This window comes from Etheostoma cragini, chromosome 16 (genome assembly GCF_013103735.1).
Source record: "Etheostoma cragini isolate CJK2018 chromosome 16, CSU_Ecrag_1.0, whole genome shotgun sequence".
NCBI lineage: Eukaryota > Metazoa > Chordata > Actinopteri > Perciformes > Percidae > Etheostoma > Etheostoma cragini.
In genome coordinates, this window is record NC_048422.1 from 12,406,232 (window position 1) to 12,432,695 (window position 26,464).

The 26,464-nt window shown below is 39.2% G+C and overlaps 1 protein-coding gene across 5 annotated transcripts in view; it reads right to left on the bottom strand.

The window, feature by feature from the left end:
* Nucleotides 1-25,304, bottom strand: part of LOC117959359 (rab GTPase-activating protein 1) — a 72,400-nt gene extending 47,096 nt beyond the window's left edge. Inside the window, exons 1-13 of one of the 5 annotated variants that reach the window (XM_034896446.1) lie at nt 25,156-25,288; nt 17,456-17,534; nt 15,526-15,761; nt 12,395-12,424; nt 10,910-11,168; nt 10,304-10,520; nt 9,985-10,159; nt 5,098-5,258; nt 3,658-3,768; nt 2,320-2,386; nt 2,134-2,236; nt 1,465-1,634; nt 1,088-1,256 (exon numbers count right to left, since the gene is read on the bottom strand). In XM_034896446.1, coding sequence (XP_034752337.1) covers nt 1,088-1,256; nt 1,465-1,634; nt 2,134-2,236; nt 2,320-2,386; nt 3,658-3,768; nt 5,098-5,258; nt 9,985-10,159; nt 10,304-10,520; nt 10,910-11,168; nt 12,395-12,424; nt 15,526-15,678 — 1,615 coding nt within the window. In that variant the 5' untranslated portion in view covers nt 15,679-15,761; nt 17,456-17,534; nt 25,156-25,288. Of the gene's footprint in view, nt 1-1,087; nt 1,257-1,464; nt 1,635-2,133; nt 2,237-2,319; nt 2,387-3,657; nt 3,769-5,097; nt 5,259-9,984; nt 10,160-10,303; nt 10,521-10,909; nt 11,169-12,394; nt 12,425-15,525; nt 15,762-17,455; nt 17,535-25,155 lie in introns of all 5 variants that reach the window. The other 4 variants (XM_034896449.1, XM_034896448.1, XM_034896445.1 and 1 more) reach the window with 4 other exon arrangements.
* Nucleotides 25,305-26,464: the final 1,160 nt, after the last annotated feature.

The following is a 26,464-nucleotide window of genomic DNA, read 5'->3' on the forward strand; positions in this document are numbered from 1 at the left end:
TTCGTAATGGAAAACCAAAAAAAGCGAGTAGAGCCGAGGCGAGTCGAGTAGATACCACGCAGTGGAAAACCGCCATAAATGTACATACTCCACTTAAAGACACTTTCATTATGCACTTAAAGACATTTTGTTTTTAAGTGCAGAATGAAACAGGCTGTGGTCATCTGGTTTGATGTTTTGTGACGTTGTATACTGTGTGTTTGTGGTCTTCTGCATTTGACCTACGGTCATGATACTGTGGAACAGCTCTCTAAATCTATTTTGCATGTTGTGTCTTTCAACTTTTTATGGTATCAGCTAAAAATATGTTACTATCTCTGTGTACTTTGGTATCTAAACTGTGGACATGCAGTCCAAAGAATGAGTTCAAACTGTACCAAAAGGCCAATATATCAAAAGACACGCGCACACACACACACACACACACACACACACGCACACACGCACACACAGACACACGCACACACAGACACACGCACACACAGACACACACACGGTAAGTAATCTGGAGGACACAATCCAAATAGTTCAGCGTCTGATCTCCCATTTGATTTTGAGAAACATAAGTCTATATCTGGTACAGCTCCAGGGTTTAAATGTGAATCAGTCATGAAGTCAGGGTACAAATGTCAATGTTAAAAGCTAAACATTAGCATGAGCTTGTTAAATGTCATGCTGCTGGAGAGTAATACTTTTAGTATTGTGTTTTGGAGGTCCATGCTTCTGAATGAGCACAATGCTGATAAAGTGCACCACAATGTTTCAGCATTCCAGATCAAAAGAGTAGAAAATTTGAATTATCTTGCCGGTTAAGTGTCTGCTATGAGGCTTTTTATGCATCTGACGAGTTCAAACCTTTTTCATATGGTTCTGCTAGGCAGGCTTTTTCTGTGGTTTGTGTGAGGTGGTCATGTTTGCAAAGAATATTTCCATATAGGTTACATAAACAAATAAAACCCTTTGATATATCAGAAATATAATTTTAAATAACATACTTGCAAGCCTTGCAAGCGTTGTGTGCCTTTAATAAATTAAGAATCCCATAAGGAGGTGATTAAGCAAAAAAGTAAGACGGTAATTCAATCACCTTCCTCTTCATCATCCTCAGGTGGTGAAGGGACAGTGGTACCAGTCCCGGTGGGCAGGATGCCAGGACTAGCTGTGGTCTTCCGTTTCTCTCTCTCAGTCTCACTTTCCAAACTCACCACCTCATAAAGTGTGTCAGAGGCAGGACTCTTACGCTCCTTACGCTCCATCTGAAGAAAGAGGATTGGTTAATAAAAACATATATCAATTTTCTTTTTTAATTTAAATATTACTTAGCAATTACAAAATCACAGTTTATCAACAAACTGATTGTGTTGCATCATTGCAAGTCCCAGCTGATATATGGTGCAATTCACAGAGACCATCACTTGAATTGATTTAATTCCGAATGGAAAATTGTGTAACGACTTGACATACCTGTCGTAGTTTAAGGTAGAAGGTCTCAGTGTAGTTACGCTTGCTGAATGGCCAGAACAGCCTGTCATTCGGGGAGCAGACTCTGACCCTTGTCTCCAGCAGAAAACGGACTGGCTCCTCCACCTCTGTGATCACCAGGTCCACTGCTGTTGTCATGTACATGAATTTATCTGTGAAAAACAAGAAAATGGCTAAAATGTTATTTCCCAGTACTTGATACTTTGCATCTATAAAAAATAAATATTTAAAACCAAACCCCGTAACTGTGTGATTTATGAGAACACTGGGGTTTGACTAATTGTTTAAAAGGTAAACTGGCAGCGTACGTAGGTACGAAGAGATAAGGATGAAACAAAGTCAGTGCTGGAGTCAATTGTTTTCTCATTATCAATTTTTCAGCTATATTTATCTGTAATCTGTACAAATATTGTAGCTTCTTCACTGTATGCAACATCATTTTTTTAAATGGATGTCAATTATTAAAGCACAGTTTATATCCATATTTAGTGTAGCTGTAATTTTACAATAAATTGCTCTTTCACAGCTTGATACTTGGTAATGTGTTAAATATTAGTGTGAAAATATGTGTGAATAAACAAACCAAGGAAATAATAACTGTTGAAAATCATTCTGTTTCATGTGAATTTTTGACAGATTTTTGGCTTTTACCTTTGGGCGTTTCCTCATTCACAGGTTGGAACTGAGGCGTGTTGGGGTTCCAACTTCCTGTGATGATGTAAGACTTCCCGTCGGAACTCTTTCCCATTGACTCCTGAAGGGGCGCAAGTACGCGGAAGTTAGCAAACACACACAAACACGAAATGACAAACACATGCACACATAAAAACCACCCACCAGATCTAGCAGGTGCATGTCGCTGTTCTTCACATTTTTCCCTGGGCTGAGCAGGAGACCAAAACACCTGGAGAGAAGACAAACATGAGCACACAACACACACACACACACACACACACACACACACTCACACACACATACAAAAACAGGCCCGCGCTCACACATACACACACACACACACACACACACACACACACACACACACACACACACACACACACACACACACACACACACACACACACACACACACACACACACGAGAGAGAGAGAGAAAAAAGTGTAATGAATAGGATTATATAACACAGAAGGGAGTGAAAAAAGAAAGAACTGAGCGAGAGCAGGAACCAGAAAAAGAACAATAAATCTTCCTAAATATATAACCATCACATGTTACCGCAAATAGCTTCCTGGACTAAACCTCTAACAGAGACCAGAACATGGAGAATATTAAACACAGCCTTTCCTTTCTTTACCTTCTCTGGGTTCATTAAACAATAACAAACCACCGTGAAAATGGAAGTCCCCAAAAAGGTGATGGAATGTTTACATTTCAACGGATTTATCAAACCGGGGAAATGAGGAGCCTAGGAGACAGACTCACATCAATCACAGTCTTGAGTGCCGGAACACTTAAGACCTGAACGCAACCCTAACCTGACACACGGATGTAAAGACGTTCACCGGTGTGTGTATATCAATTATAGTTGAGTAAATGGAGGATTCTCAGTCCGTCTGACAGATGCATGACATATTCTCACCTTAGATATTTTCCTCCATCTTCCATTCACTTGGTTGTTCACATTAATCTAGATTATTATTGCATGCGTTTAGAGATCCAGTATATCTGTTGCCTTAGTTGACATAAGAAACTTATTTATCACATACAATCATACAGTACAATATAGTGAAATCTAATCTCTGCACTTAACCTACCCTTAACATTATGAGCAGTGGACAGCGACATACAGCGTCTGGCGAGCAATTCGGGTTTCAGTGTCTTGCTCAAGGACACTTTGACATGTGGCCCGAGGAGCCTGGGATCGGACCACCAATCTTGTGGTTGAGGGCCAACCCACTCTACTTTTGAGACACAGCCGGTATTTCAGAATCCATTTTCTTTAAAGAAACAACTCGCACATCCAAAAATTCTTCAGTGCAGGTGAGTTGGAAAATATCAACTTGGAACAAAGAAAAGAATCCTCCACTCTGCTCTTGCTATGGCATCACTATTTATTTACAGAAAACTAACGTGTGTGTGTGTGTGTGTGTGTGTGTGTGTGTGTGTGTGTGTGTGTGTGTGTGTGTGTGTGTGTGTGTGTGTGTGTGCGTTTTTACCTCTCAATTGCCAGTTCCTTATTGGATGTCTGCTGGACATAAATTACAATTTTCTTATCCAATCCTGCACGTAGCTTGAAGCTCTGCTTGTCCTTGTCTTTTGCTACAGCACTGAATATGTGAAAACAATAATTATTACCCACATTTCAACAGCAGAAACACAGTTCAAAGAAAGAGCATGGCTCATATTCAGAATAGACCTATTTTTCATTATAAAAGCGTAAAAAAACCTTTAGTCCAAAGATTTGTGAATTTAAGACAAGTCCATTAAGCAATTTGAAATGTATTGCAAATATGATTTCAGGCAGTGTCCAGATCACAAAAACGTGTCCCTTTGTGAAAAGGGACAGAATGTACTAGTTACAGCTTAGTCAACTATGCTTTCAAACTGAGTTATGGTTCTACACTGTAACTAGGTCTTCTGAATGCAGATTAACAAGCTTGTTTGTACCATTTTAAAGTGAAAAATAATTAAATATTCTACTATTTACAGTTCATATAGAGCATTCTCTCCACAGCTTGTTTCCACAGGGAAAGAATGGTTTCACACAAAAATAGTAATGTACTTGCATGTGATGCATGTTTGCTTAGAAGCAAACTAAAAATAATCAACAGAGAGCTAATGAAGAGGAAATATGTGATGGCTATAAATAACCAGAGGCATACTTTTAGCTTGTTTTGTTTTCCAGATAAGTATCTAGGGCTGTTTGTTAGCACATAAAGAAGTAACTAAGTAGTATGGGAAAACAGACCAAAAAAAAGGTCAGGGAAGATGATTTCAACGGAGCAAACACAGGAATTTTCTATTGGGTTCTCTATCAATGCGTGATAAAGAGTGTCATTTTGATCAATAAGAGTGGTCACAATATCAGTTTACTGTGAGTCAGGAAGGAATCTACCGTTCCACTTTTTTGTCTGTGATCCTCTTAGTGATTTTTTTTAATCAATTACAGTTCCATAATGTTCATCTTTCATTTACTGAAAAATGTATTTTGTATATAGGCCAATAAGATGATGCTTCCCTCATGTGTAGTATGTACCCCACATGCTGTCCACCCTGGAAAGGGTTGTGACTTTTGTAACTAGATCACCCAAAAGTAATCAAAAGTAAACAGTAAACACTTAATCCCTAAAGGAAAAAGTTAATTCTGTAGTTTATTTTTCAATCATACATTACTGGTTAGTCGATTAAAGCTGGTATTCAATACAGTGCTGATGACTAGATAGTACGCCCACATCTATGGGACATAAAGTTCATTCTTCTACAGCAAAAGTCGAAATAGAGTCCACAACAACAAAAAGTTTCACATGTATCCAAAGTATTTTAAGACATTGCATTACATATTAAGGTTTCACAATTTATACTTCTTTGTAAGCATCATAAATGATGACTCCATGCTCTACACAATGAAATGCATTATTAGTGAATGCATGTCTTACCTGAAGGTACCCTTGCCATCATCCTCTTTGATTTCCAGACTGACGGTAAAGGTAAACAAGTCACTGTCAGGGGTGAGTGGAGCAGGCTGCTGAGATGACAGAACTGCCTTCTTAGCTGACCGCCGAAACGCTGTGGCAAAGCTGTACAGTATTCTACTCACCTGCAGGAGGAAGGTAAACACACATAAAACACTTTATGATAAACACAAAATGAAGCCACTATAATGAAGAGGCCTAATAATACAATTATACAATTCAATAATTTATTCAATGATTAAATAACCTCCATGGCCTTTATTGACCTGTGTATTCACAGAGAGTTACATCAACCAACATGTCCCTGAGCAAGACACTTAACCCCTAGTTGCTCCAGAGGCGTGCAACCTTCGATATATAGCAATTGTAAGTTGCTTTGGATAAAAGCGTCAGCTAAATGACATGTAACTTACTGAAATTAACACAACTCTCTTGTGTCATCAGTCCACATCAACAGACCTGGTTGAGCAGTTTAATGTAGGAACTATTTTCTTTGTACAAAACTACACCCATCAACCCTATCACCATGCAGAAGTCCTTCGTGGAGAATTAAAGCTTGTGGAGATAAATTGCTAACCAATACTGCTAGTTCACCTAAGCTAGCTAACATCACAGCTTAACCAAGGATGACGCCTTATTAATCTTTACATCTGACGCTATCACAAGCATGAGCCTCTCGTCCATGAGTACGCTTCCTTTTTTTGTGGTGATAGGGTTGACGGGTGTAATTGGGTAATTGGGTCATGATGTATTCTTTGGCGCTTTGAGCACCACAAGCCGGGTGCCATCTAGTTCTGTTATATTCAAGAGAAAGCAGACAGTGTGACACTCACACGAACAAAATCTAGATTGATAAGGTAAGAGGACAAATATTGCCCACAAGAAAGCTTAACTAATGACCCACAACTCTACTGACAGCAAATCCTCAAAACTATTAACGTTTTTATATTATTAGTATTCAACATACTGATAGGGCTGCACAATTATGGCCAAAATGATAATCCCGATTATTTTTTATCAATATTGTGATCACAATTAATTATCACCATTTTTTGCTGATTTTAACCAAAACAAATTTTATTGTCACATAGGCTACTAATAACTGCTTTCACATCCATATTGTGCTACATTCTTCTTATGTTGAAATTCTATAGACATAGAGCGGCAACACATGTAAATGAAATTTAGCAATCTGAAATAAATAGCGTAGGACATTTACTTTTATTTTTTTATGTATCTCTGAGAAAGCTCCTTCACTTTTTTTCAACAATAACTGATTAAAAGAGCTAGGGAGAGAGAGGGAGTGCCATGGACGCTACTCACAGAGAGACGGCTAACTCACTATGAATGGGTCCAGCTCGGGTCAAATGGCGGGTCAGTGGAGTTACACATGTGGTGTGTATAAAATGTCAGTATCGTCACTACGCTGCATTTTTATGAACTATGATATTCTGGCCATGGGTCACATCTCTGGCCCAGGTCCAGCAGTTGTTGGAAGTGTGGACCGGCACCACTGTGTGGCAGGGCTGCGCAGAGAGTAAGAGGAGAGAGAGTAAGAGGAGAGACCCAAACACAGGAACGGCTTTACAGAAGAAATGGGTCATGTAACGCAAAATTAAACCATATCGATATACACAACATTGCAGCGAATGAGAGGACATTAGGTGCACCGGTGCGTCCTAGAGGAAATGTATTACTCGCGCCATAGGGCCCTGTGAGCTAACAGACACTAAAAAGCACCAACTAGCACTGGTCGCTGCTGTTGTCTGAAAAACAACACAGATGGGACAAAATGTTGCATTTACTAGTAAACTGGTAAATAACATACATTATCAGACAGTGGTTTACGGAGCGGTAGATTGGCTTCGCAAAAAAAAAACAGAGCATTCTATGAAGTGACGCACTTTAAAAAAATTGCTTGATCACGCAAATTTGATCGTGGGAAGTCAAAATCGTAATTGTTATTGTGATTAAAATGTTATTATTTGTGCAGCCCTACATTCTGATTCACATTTGCTTGTTTGGAGGTATTGTTCCGATTAACATTAAGCAGAGACAACTCAGTCCTGTCAAATCTCCAACTGCAAAGAGGAGCAGAGTCGGGGGGATAGCTGAAAACTTCCAAGTGTGGAAAACTGAGTGGTAATGATTTATTTACATTCACTAAATGCACTTTTCCACTCACAAGAATGGGGGACCACAGCCCAGTGGTTTTGGATCATCTCTACTTCTGGTAAACAGCAGATCCTGGGGGATTTTTTACTAAGAGGTGGTGTGGAGAAACTGCTGTTATCAATAAATAACGGTCTTTTATTTTTTTCAAGGCCAGAGTATAAAGCAGCTCCTAAGCTCTACTACAAAAAGCCTTTGTTATGTGTTCTGTAGCAAAAAAGGATGTTAGGGGATGAAAGGAGGTTTGTTAATTGACAAACAACTGGGGTCTGGATGTAAGAGATGCGGAATAAGTGGAGTGAGATCAGGGTCCCCCCTGTATGGATTATAACGTATAACACAGGACAATTGTGGTTTTGTAATGTTATATGATAGAATCAAAATGGAGCTGTTTCAACTATCAACAAATAGCCTTTTTATTCTTTGTGTGCAGTGTAAAAGAGTTATATTAGGAATTGGACAGTTGTACTGCGAAAATATCAATTCTGACAAGTAATTTAGGCTAATACTGGCTGCTTCTCTTATAACAAGAGAAACAATATCCCACTATCTTTGTAATGTAGTTTTTCATCCAGGAAAACTGTACCTCACACAAAAAATGAGGCAGGTAATGCATTAATATCAAGAAAACAACAATCGATTCCACAAAAGCTGTCAAACTAACTTATTTTAATTATAGACAAGGAGAGTAAGTATTACCAATTTCAAGTTTTAACAGTTTTTTTTGTTGCTTTTTTAGCATTGTCAGTTGTTTGCAGTGTAATTAAAATCTAAATAGAGAAATGCTGGGGTTTCATAAACCCCAAAGGGTCTGTCCCCTGGTCCTTTTTGTATTTATTGCAAAGTCAGAAAAACATTTTAAAATATGTCAAATAAACTGTAGAGGAAATGTTTATTGTTACCGTTTTTACCCCAAAATTTCTTATGAAATGTTAGTACATGAGGTATTTTGGATTTAGAATCAGCCTTTATCTAAAAAAAAAAAACTGCTGTTGTGGAACTTGTTAAGTTTCCCATAAAGGACTTTCTTTTTTTTCCAACTTGGCAGCATTATCTTTATGTGCATACTGACATGAAGCTTTGAGACATTTTTAACTGATGTCACGCCAGCAATCTGTATCCCTAAACATGTGATTTAATTTGCGTTAGGAACCCAGATCATTTGAAGCCATACCCATTTTAACAGTACAGGATATGAATCACTGGAAGGGAGAAGCAAGGTAATGGGCAAAAGGGAGGCGTTGGGTACAAGAGTTAGCAGTGCTTTACATCACCAATAACACCAAAAAACTGGGAATTGTTAGAAACTAGCCTCGGGGCCTGACTATGAGGTCTGGCACAAAAGGGGGTGGAGTAAGGCCGAGGAGGTGGTTTTATTTATGCATGAACAGTTCAGCTCCAAAATCCACAAATCTGAAACAGAAATTACTCCAAAAAAAGCATATGACTATAAAACCAGAGTTAAGCTGTGTACTTACAGGTAGTGAGGGCCAAACGAAGCACTGTCTTTATTTTATGAGCCCACTAGATGGCGCTCTTGGTTTTAAGAGAAAAGCCTAAGGCAATGCAATTCAGTGTTTTCTTACCCCTTTGTTGAACAGAGAGCGCCATCTAGTAGGCTCAGAAAATAAAGACAAACTACAGCCACGGAGCTTTGTTTGGCCACAATACTTACAGGTATAAGTTCAACAAAACAAGGAAAATAATTTGCCTTACGTTTGTAAGTTATCTTTCAAAATTGTCTTTTTTTTTTAATTGGGTAAAGAACACTTCAAATGCCATTTGCAATTTGATTGAATATAACTTTCTCCTTTCAGTTCCTTTCAAAAATACCTCCTTCTCTGAAAGGTAGTGCGTTATGGAACACATTTCCTCCAACGATAAGGGAGCGTACCACTTCGGCCTCCTTTAAGAGCCAGGTAAAGCTGTGGCTTAGAGCTAACCAAACGTGCAAAAACAGCTAACCTTTGTCCTGTTTTTTCTTTCTCTTCTTTTCTTTTTGTTTCTTCTTGTTTTTATATAATACATGTTACTATCCAACCTCTTTTTTTTACTGTACCTCCAACCTGCCTATTGGACTGCAGATGTAAATTAGCCATTGGGCTACAATTTGGCACATTTACATGTACTGTTGTGCTTGTTCATCAATGTGCATAGTTCTGAAGAAGTAGACAACCAGTGGACTCAATCCAACCTAATAGAGCAAATGAGAGGCCCAAATGCTGGAGACAGTCCATAACATACTCCCTTGGTGACCACTGACTAAGATCCCGCATTGCTGCTGAACCCTGGGGAACAGGCATGAAAAAAAGTGTCATGTGAAACGTAGAGCATTTATAAGCTTTTGCTCCCCCTTTGGGTCACTTTCTGAATGGCAGTAACATTGCTTGTTACGGGTTTTCTTTTGGTATGTGTAAGATTGTTCTAAAAGATAGGTTTCGCATGCTGGAATCATTCATTCTGTTCATACTGGCCCATAAAATATCCCTTACTAATGCACTTCTTACTGCAGTTTATCTGAAGCTATAGTTTCCATTACAAACACATTGGACATCTTAATGACTTTTGATTCAGGACTTTAGGAGAAAAATTGTGGACCTATCCATTAAATGTGTCGTCAGATAAAATAGTTACACATAAATTAAACAGCAATCATTCAATTAACAATTGAATCCCCACCGCTTCTTGGATTTGGCAGCGGAACACATGGATCCTGAAGATCTCAGCATTGTAGTGGCTCTCAGTGAAGGCAAAGCAGTCATTCTCTGGTGTGCCATCATGGCCTCGCACACAGAACAGAATCTTGTAGATAGGGTAGTTGGCGATCTCTGTACTGGTGTTGGGGTCCAGCAACCTGTTAAAATATCAATAAAAAATGTTGCCATTTGATATCTTAAAATTTGCTGCGTTTGTGTACTGTGCATATAACATCTAACTGAACACTGAGTGCAAAAGTGCACTGTAGAACTGGAACCAATAATCCATACGTTTCCCATACCTGACAGTGCCTTCGGACACGCCTGGCACAGACAGTGTGACATCCAGGGGGAGTTGGCACTGCCCTCTGAGGATACTCATCATACGGAGGGCCTCCACCTCACTGCGGGGGGCGTTGACTGAGGCACACCCAAGATATGTCAGCTGGCTGAACACAACGCTGTCTTCATCTTGGATGGGACTGCCAGGACTGCCATCTGATGATGATTCATCTGCTGCAAAGGGGCAATGGATTGGGAAAGGGGTAAAAGAATAAAGGAAAGGCAAAGGATTCGCTTATTTTCTAACTTCTAACATGATTTTATGGTTGTAGATCAACATTATTGTCCTCATCTAACATAAGCTCACTTTCCTTCTGCAAAGTAGCCGTGAGAAGATCAACAGTTTTGTCAATCAGTAAAATTCATGCAATAAAGGACAATAAAAAGAAAATAGCAAAGAAGTCCCCTGACACAGCTAAAAGACTTAGTAAAGACTTAGAAAAGAAAAGTTCTTAGACAGGTATACTGGTTGATTAAGAAATACGGGTGACTATTGAATGACTTAGATAGACCTCTATAAAGCTGAAGATAAAAGCTATTGTTTTTAGCTTCCCATTAAGGCTCACCTCGATACGACCTCTCATTCAGCTCACTCTCCTGAGCCGTCTGAACAGGAAGCACCATCTCCAACTTGAGCGGTGGTGAGCTCAGAGGGTCAGAGCCTGCTGGTACAGGTGACACTGTAGTAGGACGAGGGCCATGGTCGCCACCACCAAGGTTGTCCATTCCGGTTTCTGATTTGAGGCCAGTGGCAACTACTGACGATTCCATGAGGACATCCTCTAACTCCCTCTGAAGCTGCTGCTCACTTCCATTCCCCACAATCTGAGAGACACACACACACACACACACACAAACACACACACATTTTACAAAATCACTGTAGTAATCACCATAACATAGTAAATGTAAGCTAATCTTCCAACCTACGTCAACTGCATGACAATTTTCTCTTACAGTTTGTAGAAATGGGCAGTGGCACTGGCTGTGCCTTTAACAGTAATTTTGTAATTCATTTCAAGTGATTGCAGTGTTTTTCAGGGGGAGAGATGCCTTATTTCATATTGGTGGTCAGAGATATATCTTCATTTTGTTTCATCCAATATTAGTGATTAGTAGGCAATGAATTTGAGTTGTAAAATACCTGTATCAAGATATTGTATTAGATGAGCAATGTCACAAATTGTGTGAACTTATTACAAAGCTAACACATTGGCTTTCAATTCAAGTTGAGTTTTGACCCCTTGACACTTTTTTCAAGTTGTTTGTATTGTTTGTGTATACTATCTATTTTGGGGTTGTTTTTACACTTGTCAAGCATTTTGGTCAACTATGGTTATTTCTAAATGTGCTATATAAATAAAACTGAACTGAACATAGCAATCAAAGAGCAAGCTCAGGCTTGGACTGGACAAACAATAGGGTGCCACGAAAGGATGCAAGGCCCTAATTCCCCTGCCCGCTGTGGCAGCCTGATATTAGGTAAGAAAGGCACACTTAAGCTGCAGGTGGTACAGCTGTGCGGAGCAATCAGGGATAGCAACAGACAATTAAGTATAGGGAGTCTGATTTTTCAGCCTTTGTGTGTGATAACTGAATGCTTCAATATGCAGGTAAAATGTTCCAAGTAGGATTTCCATGTAGAGAAGTAATTATGTAGAGCAGGATGGATACTACAGCATCCATGCTAATAATCCTAGTCCCATACAGTGGAAAAAATACATAATTTGAAGACTGATGTAAAGCAACCATCAATTCTAATTGTAGATTTACATATATGACATGACTGCATCAGTATGCAATTGTGGTGGACCTTGTGATTAACAGGTAGTGTGAAAAGCAATTGTCAGATACCATCATCAAAACATAATGTGTTGAATAGGCTGGCTAGGGCCATTGCTCAACAGCCAGCAAAAATACAGAGAGCATAAATAATCACAGACAGAATCACCACGGAATCACATCACAGAAAGAGAGGAAGATAGGTACAAGCAAGAAAGAGATACAGAGAGAATAGGAGAAAAGGAAAGATAGCGAGAGAAGAGACTGACCTTAAAGCTGACCCCTTCCTCAGAAATCACCTGCATAACAAACAACAAGTTTAGACACACTGACTCCTCTCTGACTGGATGGGCTGACTGGGAGGAAAATGTGCACAAGAGTTTGTTGGCAAGAACCAACACATGATATCTGGAGGACCAAGCATCAGAGAATGGAGTGATTTTACCACTACATATTGAGAACAGTGGATGTGTGTGGTGTACTGCTGCTCTGCCGCCACTAGGCTGCACAAAACTGATACCTCAACTCAGTTTTCAGTCTAAATAATTGCAATCCTTTAACAGAGTTCTCTCATCTCCAAGTACAGCAAATAAGGAAACAAGTGTGAACTCTTCCTATCAACTGAATATGCTCTGCTGACGCCATCTTGTGGTATATTTACAACTCCAGGTTGACAATTTCTTTCACTACAAAAAAACAACAACACAGATACAGTACAGTATTGCTATAAACTAATGGACACAGCATGAACATGGGAGCCAGCTACCTAAGTGAAAGGAGAGAGGAGAGGAGAGGAGAGGAGAGGAGAGGAGAGGAGAGGAGAGGAGAGGAGAGGAGAGGAGAGGAGAGGAGAGGAGAGGAGAGGAGAGGAGAGGAGAGGAGAGGAGAACCTGAACCCATTAGGGACAGATACCAGATGGTGGCTGGTAACTACATTTCTGTCCTCAGAAAGTCTTCATTCTCCTTGTGGAGACACACCCTGGTCATAAAACACCATTATCTCCCCTGACAATGAGTTCAAAGCTCTTGTAGCTACATCGCCACACTGTTCGTAAACTAATATCTGCTGAATGAGCGCTAACTGAACTCGCAGAGGACATACTGTATGTCAGACATACTGTCTACAATAGCACATGCTGTCTGAAGCAGCTAAATGACTACAGATGGGAGATGTTCTCCCAATGTTTAAGGGGAATTTTTGTATTTTTTTACCTGGACCCTATTTTCCCATGCATTTCTGTCTAAGTGACTAATGTGCACAAAAATCTTTGACATTTGACTAATTAAGTAAGAATGTTTTTTTCAACAATTTGTGTTCACATTAGTCCATTAAGACACAAATGGAGGTAAAATAGGGTCCAGGTTGTAAAATACAGAAATTGCCCTCTGAGTACTCAACTTTACTGACACTGAATGCCAAACTGGAATACTGTTTGATTTATTTGTTTGATTTGTAAAGAAGAACAACTTCCTCTTTCGCTACCCCATACTATTGAAATAACACAGACAATTTATAGTGGAAGTGGAAAAAACTAATGTAATTCTTCACTGGTTTGACTAATAGGAACAAGTTATTCACTAAAATAAAACCTGTTACAATGTGCTCTCAATTTCTGGTGATGTGCAAGGATTTAAGGGCTTCTTTACTTTAAACACATTAAAACAGGCAATCACAAATAAAATTCTTATCTAAGACCAACTATTTGAAGAAGGTAGAGTGAGAATGTAGAAAAAGCAAAACAAGAGATTGTTAGCAGCCTTATGGTTAGTGTGAGACTGTATGTTTAAAAAGATGAGAGTTGTGATGAACCAGGGCTTCCCGCTGCACTTTGCAGCTGAGGTGGCCACCTTAGCAACACCTGCCTGCCACTTTAACCCCGTTGTCAAAATCAATACCTAATTTATCTTTCCGTGCCAAATTTTGGTTCCAAAAGCATCCGAGCGCAGCTTTCAGCATCAAGGCAATTCAATTACATTCATTGCATGTAAAGGTCTCGTGGCATGAAAATTTCACTTTATGAGGTTTTATAACATTAATATGACTTCCCCCAGCCTGCCTATGGTCTAGTGCCTAGAAATGGCGATAGGTGTAAACCGAGCGCTGGCTATCCTGCTCTGCCTTTGAGAAAATGTGATCTGATGCGCTCAGATGCGCTGTCCTGGAATCCGCTCATTATGACATCATAAGCGGAAAGATTTCCTCCTCTTTCTCTACTTTGTTCGCCAAGAGAATTTGGCCCACCCGTGAGAAAGAGAGAGACATCATGGCTTTCAAACAAGCAAAGCATGGCAGTTGACCCCCACCGTCTAACTTACCCCCCTCTCTTCTCCCCAACAGCATTTAAAGCTACAGACTCAGAAATAGCACATAAGAAAAGCTTATTGTGGGATAGGTTCTAGTGGCTGTAATTCTACACCAAGGCTGAATTTCAGGATAGAGACTTCAGATACAATATTAGGGGACCACTAAGGCCTATATGAAAGCATCCTGGGAACTTTAAGTTAGTTATTCATTAGTGCAGTCATCCACTTAATTCTTAAAGGTTTGACTCATTATGCAGTTTGCACTAAAAAGTCTTTGTTGTTTACATTCCTTTGCATTTTAGTTAATTCAATATTAGCTTGTACAAATACTGTATGTTCACGTTGTGGGAAAAAGGTTCCCTTTTTTTTGTCAATTTTTAAAGTTCGGATTGATACCAATTCTGAGTATCTGACTAGCGCAACCCTGTCCAAAAGAACAACCAGTGTGTGAGCAGTGTTACCAGATTGTTTTAATTTTGATAGCCGTTTTGATTCACAATTAAGTTGGAAATTAAAAGTGTTGTGTTAAATGTTTTCTGTTGATGTTGAAATGGATTTTAGAACATATGGTTTCGAAAAAAAGTAGGAACCAGCATCGACAACCACACCCTCTTTTCTGCGGGAAACCCTGGATGAACACAGCTTGTTAACAATGGATTGTGTACGGACTGTGACCTGCAATTATAACAAGTTACACTGATGACAAATAGGTAAAGATGAAATAAACATCACCTTTGGTAAATCATGCTTTGTCACACTCCTAAATCAGTTTGAACTATTACAATAAAAAGTTCGGATAAAACACCATTGAGCCCACAGCACAGTCTGGTCTGTTAAAATACAATGAACATAACTATTGCTTTACAGTAGCTGTTATTTTTCTCATGTAGCCGGGACCTGATTGTGACTATTGTCAGTTTGGAGCATACGGTGCCCATGATATTCACAGTAAGCATCTTAGCAAATTATTTATGCCCTATGGAGTTGTTATCACAGTAAATGTCAGCAGACTATTACTCAGCATCTTATTTCTGACCAGAACAGCTCTGCAGTTTACAGACAACTTCTGTCCATACCTACATCCAACCATCCTTACCTTCAGTCCTGTCTTTTCGTCATCACTACCATTATTAGTGGAGGAGGGTGTCTCGTCCCCCAGCCGGGACACAAGGACAAAGTCCTCACTGTTGAGAGTGGACACTGAGTCCGAAGACACGCTAATCTTCCCCACTGAGCCTTTGTCATCCATGGCTGCTGCTGTTAAACTCAGCCACGCTGCTCATGAATGGAAGACGGTAGGAGAAAGCGGTGGGAGATGATGAGCTAAATCACCTAGAAAAAGAAAAAAAGAAAGAAAGAAAAGAAGCACAAAACAGTCATGATGTAATGAATTCCATGAAAGGCATCTTTCAAGGCAACTGCAAACTTTGCTGCTTAGAAACTAGTCTCGGTCTGACAGACCTTTCTGCACAGCGCTGTGGAGGAAGCATTCAGGGATGGGAGGAAAAACCTGCTCTGGTTTATATATTATTGGCATTTCTTTAAACCAATCTCAATCGTCATAGGAAGCGCTAAGCACCGGGCAAAACCACGGTTTTGCTGCAAAATAGCCTCGGAATGAAACTTGTTTTGGTGGAACGTGTGGATGTTTAAAAGTTGTTTTAGTCGTGCAACCGAAAACTCAGATTGGACAGATAGTGGGGCTAACCCACGCTTTCATTTAAAACGGGGGTAGCATGTGGTATCGTGCTAAGCTAACCTTAGTATGCGCAGTAGTAAGGGACGGTTAGTGTGAGCATTACCATTAGCATGTGGGCTTGCATCAATGAACACATGGTTTGTCATTTTATTTCAGTACTTGTCAAAAGACTAGGAATCATGGTTGGATAAATGCAACACATACACAATTCATTGCAAGTTATTTATTTTAGTTTCATTCACCTGTTCTCATTGCAAGCAGGGATCTGGGTCGAATTGGCAAACAGGAAGTGATAGAGTCTGGAGTAATTTATAGAGGGAAAAGATCTGGAGTGGCCCAAGTGTCAGCCAGAGCAGAGGGGTGTCCAGAGTTCTGTTTTGAGAAGCTTGTTCAGCATGTAACATTTCATTTTTGATGTTATTGTTGATATAGCGTGTATTCATGAAGCCATAAATGTTTGGGAATGCTGAATTAACACAATGGTGTTTGACTGATTTCCAATGAACTTTGGTTTGTCTTGTAGGAGGGGCTTCTGCTATAAAGGAAAGCGGCCGAGGCTCCTCTTGAGAACAACTTTGGCTGGGAAGAGTGCAGTTGCTAGGGCCCAAATAGTCAGGGCCTTATTTAGCCGTTTTATTATTTTGTTTGATGTTAGTTTGTGATGATAATTTCAATAGTTAGTATTCAGTTTTCATGTTTTTGTTTATTTTTTTATTATTTTTCAATAAGTCATCCTTGCAATATTGCATTTCCTTGTGACTGCTGAGGAAATAAATCAAAGCACCAGGTGAAGAACTCCCGAGTCCTTTCCTCCTCCTTCCACTATGGGGCTAAACATTACAGCAACCATTTATAATTCACTTCTGGAGATCTTTTAGACACCTTTAGGAGATTTTGAGGATCTTTAAAAAACCCAGAGATAGGGAGTATTTAGAGAAAAAAGAGAGCGCAAAAGAAGAACCACTTAGCAAAAAAAGGTTAGTTCAAGTTAAAGTGAACATGAAGATATAAAAATACAGGGAAGATCAGATGAAAACAGAGGCTCTGTGGGTCATCTGAGATCCAAAAAAAAATGCCTATCTCAGCAGATTAAAGAAGAGGTATTTGCAGAATAGCTTGTTGTAATGCAAAGCCATGGTGATGCAAATGTCATCTGAAAAAGCAACATGCATTTGAAACTGTGGAATCAGGGAAGAAGCATCCATCTATTCCACTTCAGTATCGCCCCTTAAAAAAATGTGTGGCCCCCCACCACCACATTAAACATGTACACAAGAAACAAATTACCTAAACATACTAAATAAAAATCACTAACTGTGCTACTTGCATTGCGTGCACTCCTCAGAGCACGGCTGACAGCTGTCCCCCTGTCCTGCCTGCCACTGCAACCACAAATAACCTAGACCCTGTGGGAAACACAGCACATCATCAGCTCAGCCTTTCACTCCAGTTCCCTCCATGCAATTTTAATGTAGCATCACATTTTAACACAAGCTACACAAATACAATAAGCCCTGAAATATGACATTGTTCGAGTAACTCATCAGGAGAAGTGTGCAAAACTGACCTGAGCACGCATTCTGAAAAATGATATCTTTACTTGTGAGGAGAGCTGATGACAGGAGAAAAAGACTTTGGAAGCAGAAGTAAGGTGTGGAAGAGGTATAGGGAAGCGAGGAAAGAAAAAAAAAGGAGAAAACTGTTTTTGTTGGGTTTTTTTTACCTCCAACAACAAGATGAGCTCTATTTGTGTGTTTTTGTCTGAATATCAGAGATACAATCAAATTTAGAATAGTTTTTTAAGCAAAATAAGCTTAAACTCCTGGAAAAGCCAGAGGTGCCATTGTGTGTAACACAGGAAGAAAGGAGCAACAGAAGGTTTTGGCAGAAGTTCAACAAGAGACCATAACAAGCTATTTCTGTCTCTTCCCCCTCTCCAATTCTACCTTTCATTCTTTCCCATCTCTCTCCCTTTCTCTCTTTGACTACTTTCCTTCCTTCTCCTCTGCAATCTTCTATTTCCTCAGCCCTTAATGCTATCAAATAGGGCATTCTTTTCAAATATCCGCCCTTCCTATTCAAAGCAGGTCCAACAATGAAAATATAATAGAAAAAATGGTTTGCAGCGAAAAGGTCAAAGCAGTTAATAATGTGCCGTACTTTAGATAACATTGTAACACTGACCCAGAATACACCTCAATATAGTAGCTATCTCTGTCTGATAAGAAAGTCTTGCTGAAATGAATGTCATTATGAGGCTACCAAACCCAAACTGAGTAACATAAACTGAGAGCTTAGGCTTGTTGTGTTTATCTTTTTAAAGCAAACTGACGGAAATGAGTTGGGTGTTGCTTTTCACTTGTGTTTCAAAATGGATTTTGAGAGAGAGGGTCACAAAGTACAAGGATTTGTCATGGCTACTCTGCTACTTTGAAGCATAACCGTAGCCTTAGATTGAGCAGAAAACTGTCACCATTTGAAATCTGTGTGTAACAATTACAATGTAGGTTCTAATAGTACACAGCTCTACCCAATAAGGAGTCATATAACTTGAAGGTCGGTTTCCCACTTGTGGTTTGGTTCACTTTGCCAACACCAAGAAAAAAAGATATACATAGATATGCTATTTTAAGGCCATCTCTATAAGCCCTCCACTCCCTCTACAAATGACGCTTACAATTCTGATGTTAAAATAAAAAATGAAATGTAAATCATTTGATGTCTCTGACATCAGTAGTTTTTATTATAACCACCATGTTTACTGATTTATATGTTTCTATGCTATGCACAAGCAAGCACTTCCCCACAGGCACACGTGCATGCACAACAGCATTTTCCTATCGAAACGCATTTCCTATCGAGGACATTTCTAGGCTGGGAAGAAAATTATCTTGAACTTTAACAAAGCCACACTTTTTTTTTTTGCACATCCCATCCGATGCACTTTGCCTTACAACACCAGCTTGTTTTGGAGTACAGAAGACAAAAGCAGTAGAGCATTTTTTCATTTCCTCTCACTATTTGTCTCCAGCCACTCTCTCTTCCTCTCTTAGGAATGTTTCATTTTTTGTTTTAAATCTTTTGTTCCAAATCTTATCTTTTCCCCTTTTTTGACTATTCTCTGTCTCATATTTACCGTGTTAGAGAGCTGAAAACAGTGAGAAGAGAAGCAGGAAGCAGTTTCCTTTGTTGGAACATTGTTGTGTGTATCACCATGACAACAAAACCCTCGTCATCTACAGTGGTTCATTTGGTTCAAACCACCTTTGGCAAGGGTGATGATACCTGGGTGGTGAGTTACTGTTACTTCTGACAGAAACAGCTCTGAGAGTTATTTCTGGTTCTTATTCTTTTTATTTTGAGTGCATTGCATCCTCAATAAATAATAATAAATACAATCACTCTATATCACTATGGATTTCCCTGGAGAGTAGGGTTGGGTACCAAAACGCAGTGCCAATAGGGCACCGATTCCGATGTAAACGGTGGTAACGAGACCGGATAAGAACTAAAATTTTGGTACCTGACTTTTTTTTCCCCAGAAGCATCACTCCTCGGCATGCTACGTTACTGTTAGCTAGTAGCTTGATTAAACACAATCATTAAAATGCTGACAGCTTACGCTAAGTGGTGTAAAGTGTGACTGTATTTCCCTGTAGAGGACTCCAACACCAGTGCGTATCAGTCCGTGGGCAGCTGCCGTTGTCGGAAAAACAACAAAGAGACTGTGCGTTTACTTGAAACTCACAAGCCTTGTGGTGCATTTTAAGTAATTGTAAAATACCCTTTACCCTTTTTGCTTGTTTTTTGTTGTTTACCAGCACTTCACTGGTAAAATAAGTCATTGTTATAAGCTATTGTTATTACATTATTAATCAATCATCTAATTTTGACAATATGGCCTTAGTAATATACAAGCTGCTCTTTGATGTCAACAACTGTCGTTCTGTGCTTCTTTTTTATATTGTGTATTATATAAAGTATAAATATATTCAGGCACCGGCCCCGTTTTAAAAGCATTGTTTTAGCACGGTATCAAAAAAAACAACAACAAAAACAATACTTAACCTTACTGGAGAGACAATTTTGCTACGTGATACAGGGTTAAATATAATTTGATCTCACCAGTGTTATCGCCGTGTGTATTTGGTCCATAGCAAATCCCCGCCAATAGGTCCCAAAACGTCCCACTTTACAATAGTTCCCCCAAATGAACCAGGCAGGCCTGCCTTGTTGCACGATCCAAATTTTCTTAAAAACTTCTCATTTTCAGCGTGTAGCTTGCCCATATGACCCGCTCCTTTCCGACGTCTTGTCTCCGCTTCACCAAAAGGAAGCGAAATGTATATCATTTAAAGCCCAAGGGGCTGAAAAATTAGACTATGTAATATAATTCACTATAGCAAATGTCCACATTTCCCACTGACTCCCACTCAAATGGGAAAGCTTGTTTTGTCTCACCACTAACAGTCCCAAACCAAAAGATATTTAATTTAATACCATTTATCAGAATCAGCTTTATTTGCCAGGTACGGAAAAAAAAGGGCACATCTGAGACGCTGGGTCAGGAGAAAGCTTGGCAATGTTTGCTTGAATGACCAAAAAATGTATATGTAATTGACTAATCCATCAATCAACTAGTTATTTCAGCCTAATTTTATAGGTTTATATGTTGCACAAATTGCAATTGCATTAGCTGTTCGAGTGTTTTTACATTGTGATATGAAATGCATTATGCCAATGTCAGGTTTCAGAATCAACAGAATCTATCACAAATGTTTACACAAGCACATATTTAGTGACAAGATGCAAGCAGGCACCAAACTGTATTTTTCAGGATTGAAAGTTGTCTGGTGTAGTAGGGCTGATGTTTACAAACTCAGCTGACACACAAAGTGTTAACAGCAGTTAGGATGAAAGGTGTGTCCTGCAGTGGATGATGCAGAGTACAGTTACATTTTTTAAGAGTGACTTGTCTTAGCAGTTTGTTGCAGTCAAAAACAGGTGCAAAGTAGTTGTATTTGAAACAAGCATTTCTTATGTGAATCCACATATAAAAATGTTTATGCTGGAAACCTACGCCTGTCCTTAATTTTTCAATCTCCCCAACACTTTCCAGCTGAACGGGCTGTTCTGGGTTGCCAGCTGGGCCCTGCGCACACCTCATAAGGGAGAGAAAGACACAGCCAGAGAGCACTCAAGCTTGCAACACAGTCCCTTTCGACTCGCCTCACAGCAGTGACTTCAGCCAGTCAGGAATAGCAGGGAGAAAGGTAGAGACGGAGAGGAAAAGGAGAAAGAATGAGAGAAAAGACTGAACTAACATATGACGAGTCGCTAGGTAGGGTACAAAAGAGAGGAGAAAGCTAAAATGAACAAGTCATGAATTGTACAAATCAAGGAAACACACACGCACTGTCCCTAATTATCTTATTCTTATCTTATTAGTACCGTGTGAGACTCTCAGTTGGCTATTCAGGAATGAAACTTCTGCATGTCTCACACTCCACCCCAAAACAATCACAAATGGCTGAGAAAAAGAAAAAAATAAGACTTGATCACTGAGTGCAGGCCGGCCTTTAACTTCCAAAATTCAGCACTGGTTCAACTGAACCTGAATCTCCACTGTGAGATACTGAGCTGCACAACAAATAGTTTATCTTCTTGTTTATCTTCTGTTATACTGTATACACACAAACACACACAATGTTCTCAAATAAACTGCTTGCTACTACAGTGGGTAAGGAAGTATGGTGGTAAGTAAGTAAATTGAGGACTGAAAACCACTGATAAGCCAAGACCAAGATAATCTTCCTTTCCTCCTACTCAAAAAATTAAAATGGTAAAATAATGAATAAACATTCATAACAATGATTAAAGTTCTTGTCCTCCTGGGGGGATGATGACTGGAGGTCTGAATAATTTGAAGGGAAATTATTCATTTTAAATACACACTTTATCAAATAGGCTATGGGTCTTGGGGTAAGTCATTAAATATTATTATGAGTATTGACGTATTAGCCGTTTGTTTTTAGAAGACAATGGACAGTACTAAACTGAGACTGAGATCACCTATAAAGAAAACAAGCGTTGATTTTTAAAGATTATTTTTTGGGGCTTTTCCCTTTATTAGTAACAGTGGATAGACAGGAAAAGGGGAGAAAGATGGGGGATGATACGCAGCAAAAGGGCCACAGGTCAGATTCAAACCCGGGCCTACATGGGGCGAACACTCTTACTGGTTGAGCTAGAGGTCGCCCCCCAGCGTTGATTTCTAGAGGCAAGAAGTTTAGTAAAAGCACGGTAAGTCACTGGGTGAACTTTCCATTAATGAAGCTATACTGAATCAAGCCCAAAGTAAACAGTTACGTAATTTTCAAGGTGAACATCGTATGACTCCCCACAGCTACTAACGCAGAAATTGCCTAATGCCACCAAAAATATTCTCTCCGAGCTCAAAACTGTGATAAGCGTTGATTCCATAAGTGAAGAAAAAATGCATTTCTGTGTGCCTTTAACCTCCTCTATCATATTTTCATGCTTTTGACCCCACATCATCATCATCATCATCATCATCTTTTTTAGGGATCAACTGATTCTGGTTTTTCAAGGCTGATATCTATTATTAGTAGTTAATGAAACCGATAATCCATATATGGAACCGTTATGCATTTACAGTGAAAATGAGAATCTTTTCCTCAAAATTAAGATTTGGGAATGTTACAAACTCCCACCACAAAACTTTCTTTAAATGCTTTAAGGAATGATTCAATAAATTAGAAACGTTCAACTTCATACACAGTAAGATAGTCAGATAGTGTTGTTGGAGGGTCATTCAGTGGTGAGTGAAGCCAAACCAGAGGGACAGACACAGAGCTGTAGCGGAGCCAAAGTAACACACTTTTTAATGAATTAACTTTATTGGTTACTGGTCAAATAATACGCTGATACAGATCAGGAGCAAACTAACAAAAACGGACCGAAAATCGGTCTATCCCTAATCTTTTTCACAGCATCTGCAAGGAAACACAAATCCACTACAGTAGAAGCCAGGGCCCTGTCATTCACTCTACACCAGTTCCCCAAATGAGAGATATCTCAATGATCATTTTTGTATTGTGTTCTGCTTTTTAACAATGGCTTACAAACAGGCATGCCTGAAAAAGTAGTGCTGTACTAAGACCAATGTAAAAAAAAATACATATGGAATGGTATAGTATGTATCTGATGAACAACTGACTTTTCTCCACCTTTAGTACACGCACTGATTGTTGTTAACACAGCAAATATTTGCACACAAATCAGGGTTATGTGTCTATTGTAAATGCATCACCTGCATTACTGTAACACCTGTGTTTCAGGATACAGAACAGGAACAAGAGTCAGGTAAAGTGACAGTTGGCACATTTGACTCATTGTTACCATTATTGTTATCCACTGCTGAGATAAATTTGAACTCACAAAGATACGAGAGCTACTGGTATCAACAATCCTATCCTTGCCAAACAGTCTTCGGCATAAGGTTATAACAACAGCTAATTAACTCTGTCTCACTATGAGTAAAATTGGAGCGAAATATGGAATATAACTCAGTACAAACAGGTTACTTTACTTGCTCTACATATTTGTGTTGGCACAACTTGCACTAATTGACTGATTGACAGAGCTTGCATTGTAATATTGAAATAGCTGTCAAAGATTAGATTTAAAAATAAATCCTTGAAATATCCTGCAAGAAAAATTCATTCATTTTTGGTTATTGTAATGAGTGCGTCTGTGCCTAATGTACTGGTAAAACGTGTCAATGGAGTCATTCAACATACAAAAAGCAAGCTCATTAAGGCAATGCATCACAGCAGACATGTCAAACACCCATGTGCCAGCACAGAGACTTCTCAAAAACAATCCCTGCTGGTCCCTCCTTTATCATGTGACAATAACAGAACTTCAACTGATAAAAAAAACAGCGTGGATTAAATGCTTCTTGTGCCATTGTACAAGAAGCAAGAAATTCCATCCTGCGAGCATCTGCATGGCAGTTAGTATTAACTGGTACCATTTTAAACAATTTACCAATGTTCTTATGATGAAATTACTTCATCTATTCTAATTTGATGTAGCGTACGTCATCATCTTATATCAAAATGAATGATGTACATGGTAAGTTCCCATGGTACTTTATGGGAAAAGGGCTGCTTGATGGGATAATCAGTGCATTGCAAAGTATTACTGAATTAGTAAATATGCCACAGAAAATCACAGTAAAGTAAACGTAAACCATACCACCAGCCTCTACACACATGATGTAGGTTAAAAACGGAGCACTTTCAGCAGCAATATTAAGAGTGACAAATAAATCATGTAGGCAATATGTCTAGCTTAACAATTGACAACAGCCACCGCTATACTCCAGGATGGTTATTCACCGTATAACGGACAGCTGTACTGGTTTAATTGGCTTTCTGGTCTCACCTGTACACTACTTAATCTGGATGCAAGCAAACCTGCTACATGTCAATGCAGCCTGTAAGACTCATAGGGCCTTTGTACATTTGAAACTCTACTGCACTTTAATAATAACTTACATAACGGTTAACATATTGTGTTTTGCTCAATAACGTTGGGTGAACCTAATTAGCAAGCTCTGGTGTTAACGTATTGCCCCCATTTAGCCCTTAAAAACCTTACGTTAGCAAAGATAGCTAACGTTACTCAGCAGCCATCGATTTAAAGTCCGACTAAAATATTTGTGTGAACAGTGACCAATTAGCAAAACGGTTCCGTCACCATAAAGCAAACTGCAATGTAAAGGTGTACGCAGTAATTTGGGCAATTAACCCGCTGACTGGCCCTCGGTGAAACCGTGAAACAGGCCATTACTATATGTAACGTTAGCTGGCTAGCTAACGCCTCTCGCTAGCCATGCTACCCTGACAGTTAAAATACAGGTATTTTCTTCATAACTGAAGAGACAGCCGCATTTTCTGTCTCATTTTACGTTGATGGTGCAAGTGCAAACCCGCTTACCTTTATTCCCACGGTTATATTTATTCCAATGGCGGTTTGCAAAACATTGCACTTTCCCCAAAACATCAGCAGCCAACAGCTCCAACCAGCCGAGCTGTAAACACAAGCCCAACCAACCCGCTGACACCCACACTGCGCATGCGCATGTTAGTGTCCCTGTCGCCGATGTAACACCAAATTCGTTGACCATCGTAAGTGGACACATGTTCTGGCGACAGCTGTCAAAATATGTGACTACTTGTGCCTAAGATGTTGACCAGAGTGATTATTGTTTTTATATATATATATATATATATATATATATATATATATATATATATATATATATATATATATATATATATATATATATATATATAGGCCTATATATAAAGATAAAATAACTTACCTGAAATAGATTGGTTGTTGTGACAGGTGAATTTTAAAATGTTCAAATATATTCTGGGGACAATTCACAATCAGTTCACAATCACAATCAAATTATTACTTGGTTATTAAAGATTTCCTCTCACAGCTCTTGTAGATTAGGTAACAGCCTCATGCTTCTGACGTAGTTTTATTATTATTTATTTTAACCGCATCCTCATGATTAAGTCTACTCTGTGATGTTTATTAGGGGCCAACAGAATGAACACAACACACACACACACACACACACACAAACGTATATCTTAGTTTCTTTGTTTAGATTTACGATTGGACACTAGTCAATTAAAATGCAATATAGCCTATATCTCATAGTATACCAAGTGATAAAACACATTTTTTAACCCTTGGCGCTGAACTCACCTTCAAAACAGCATGCAGTTTACGCTGATACCCAGTAAGCACACATACGCTAACTGGGTAGCGTAACAAAGTCGTGACGAAGTCGTGTGTGTGAGTAAACTCAAGCTGCCCAGTGGTAACAGCGCCCCCTACAGTCACAAAATACGATGGTCACAGAATTTGGTGTTGCACCGTAATAAGGAAGGGAAAGCGTTGGCCTCATGGCATTACTTACCTAATGACACGATGCTCACAGAGCTGTCTTTGGGTATTTAGGGGTAGGCCTACGTCCAAATCAAGTCTCAAGTTAGTCAAGACAAGTCTCCTTCCAAGTAAGATAAGTCTCTAAGTTTTAGCTCTTATCAAAGTAGTTCTCAAGGTAGACACCAAGTCAGAACAATTGCAAGCTGAGACCTAGTCATATTAATAATTAGGCCCACTAATTGTGCACTGACGGTTATTTTTGTTGGGATTTTAATTTAAAATCTGTCTGACTGAAGTCTACATCTCTGGATGCTAAAGACAAGTTCATTTAAAATGT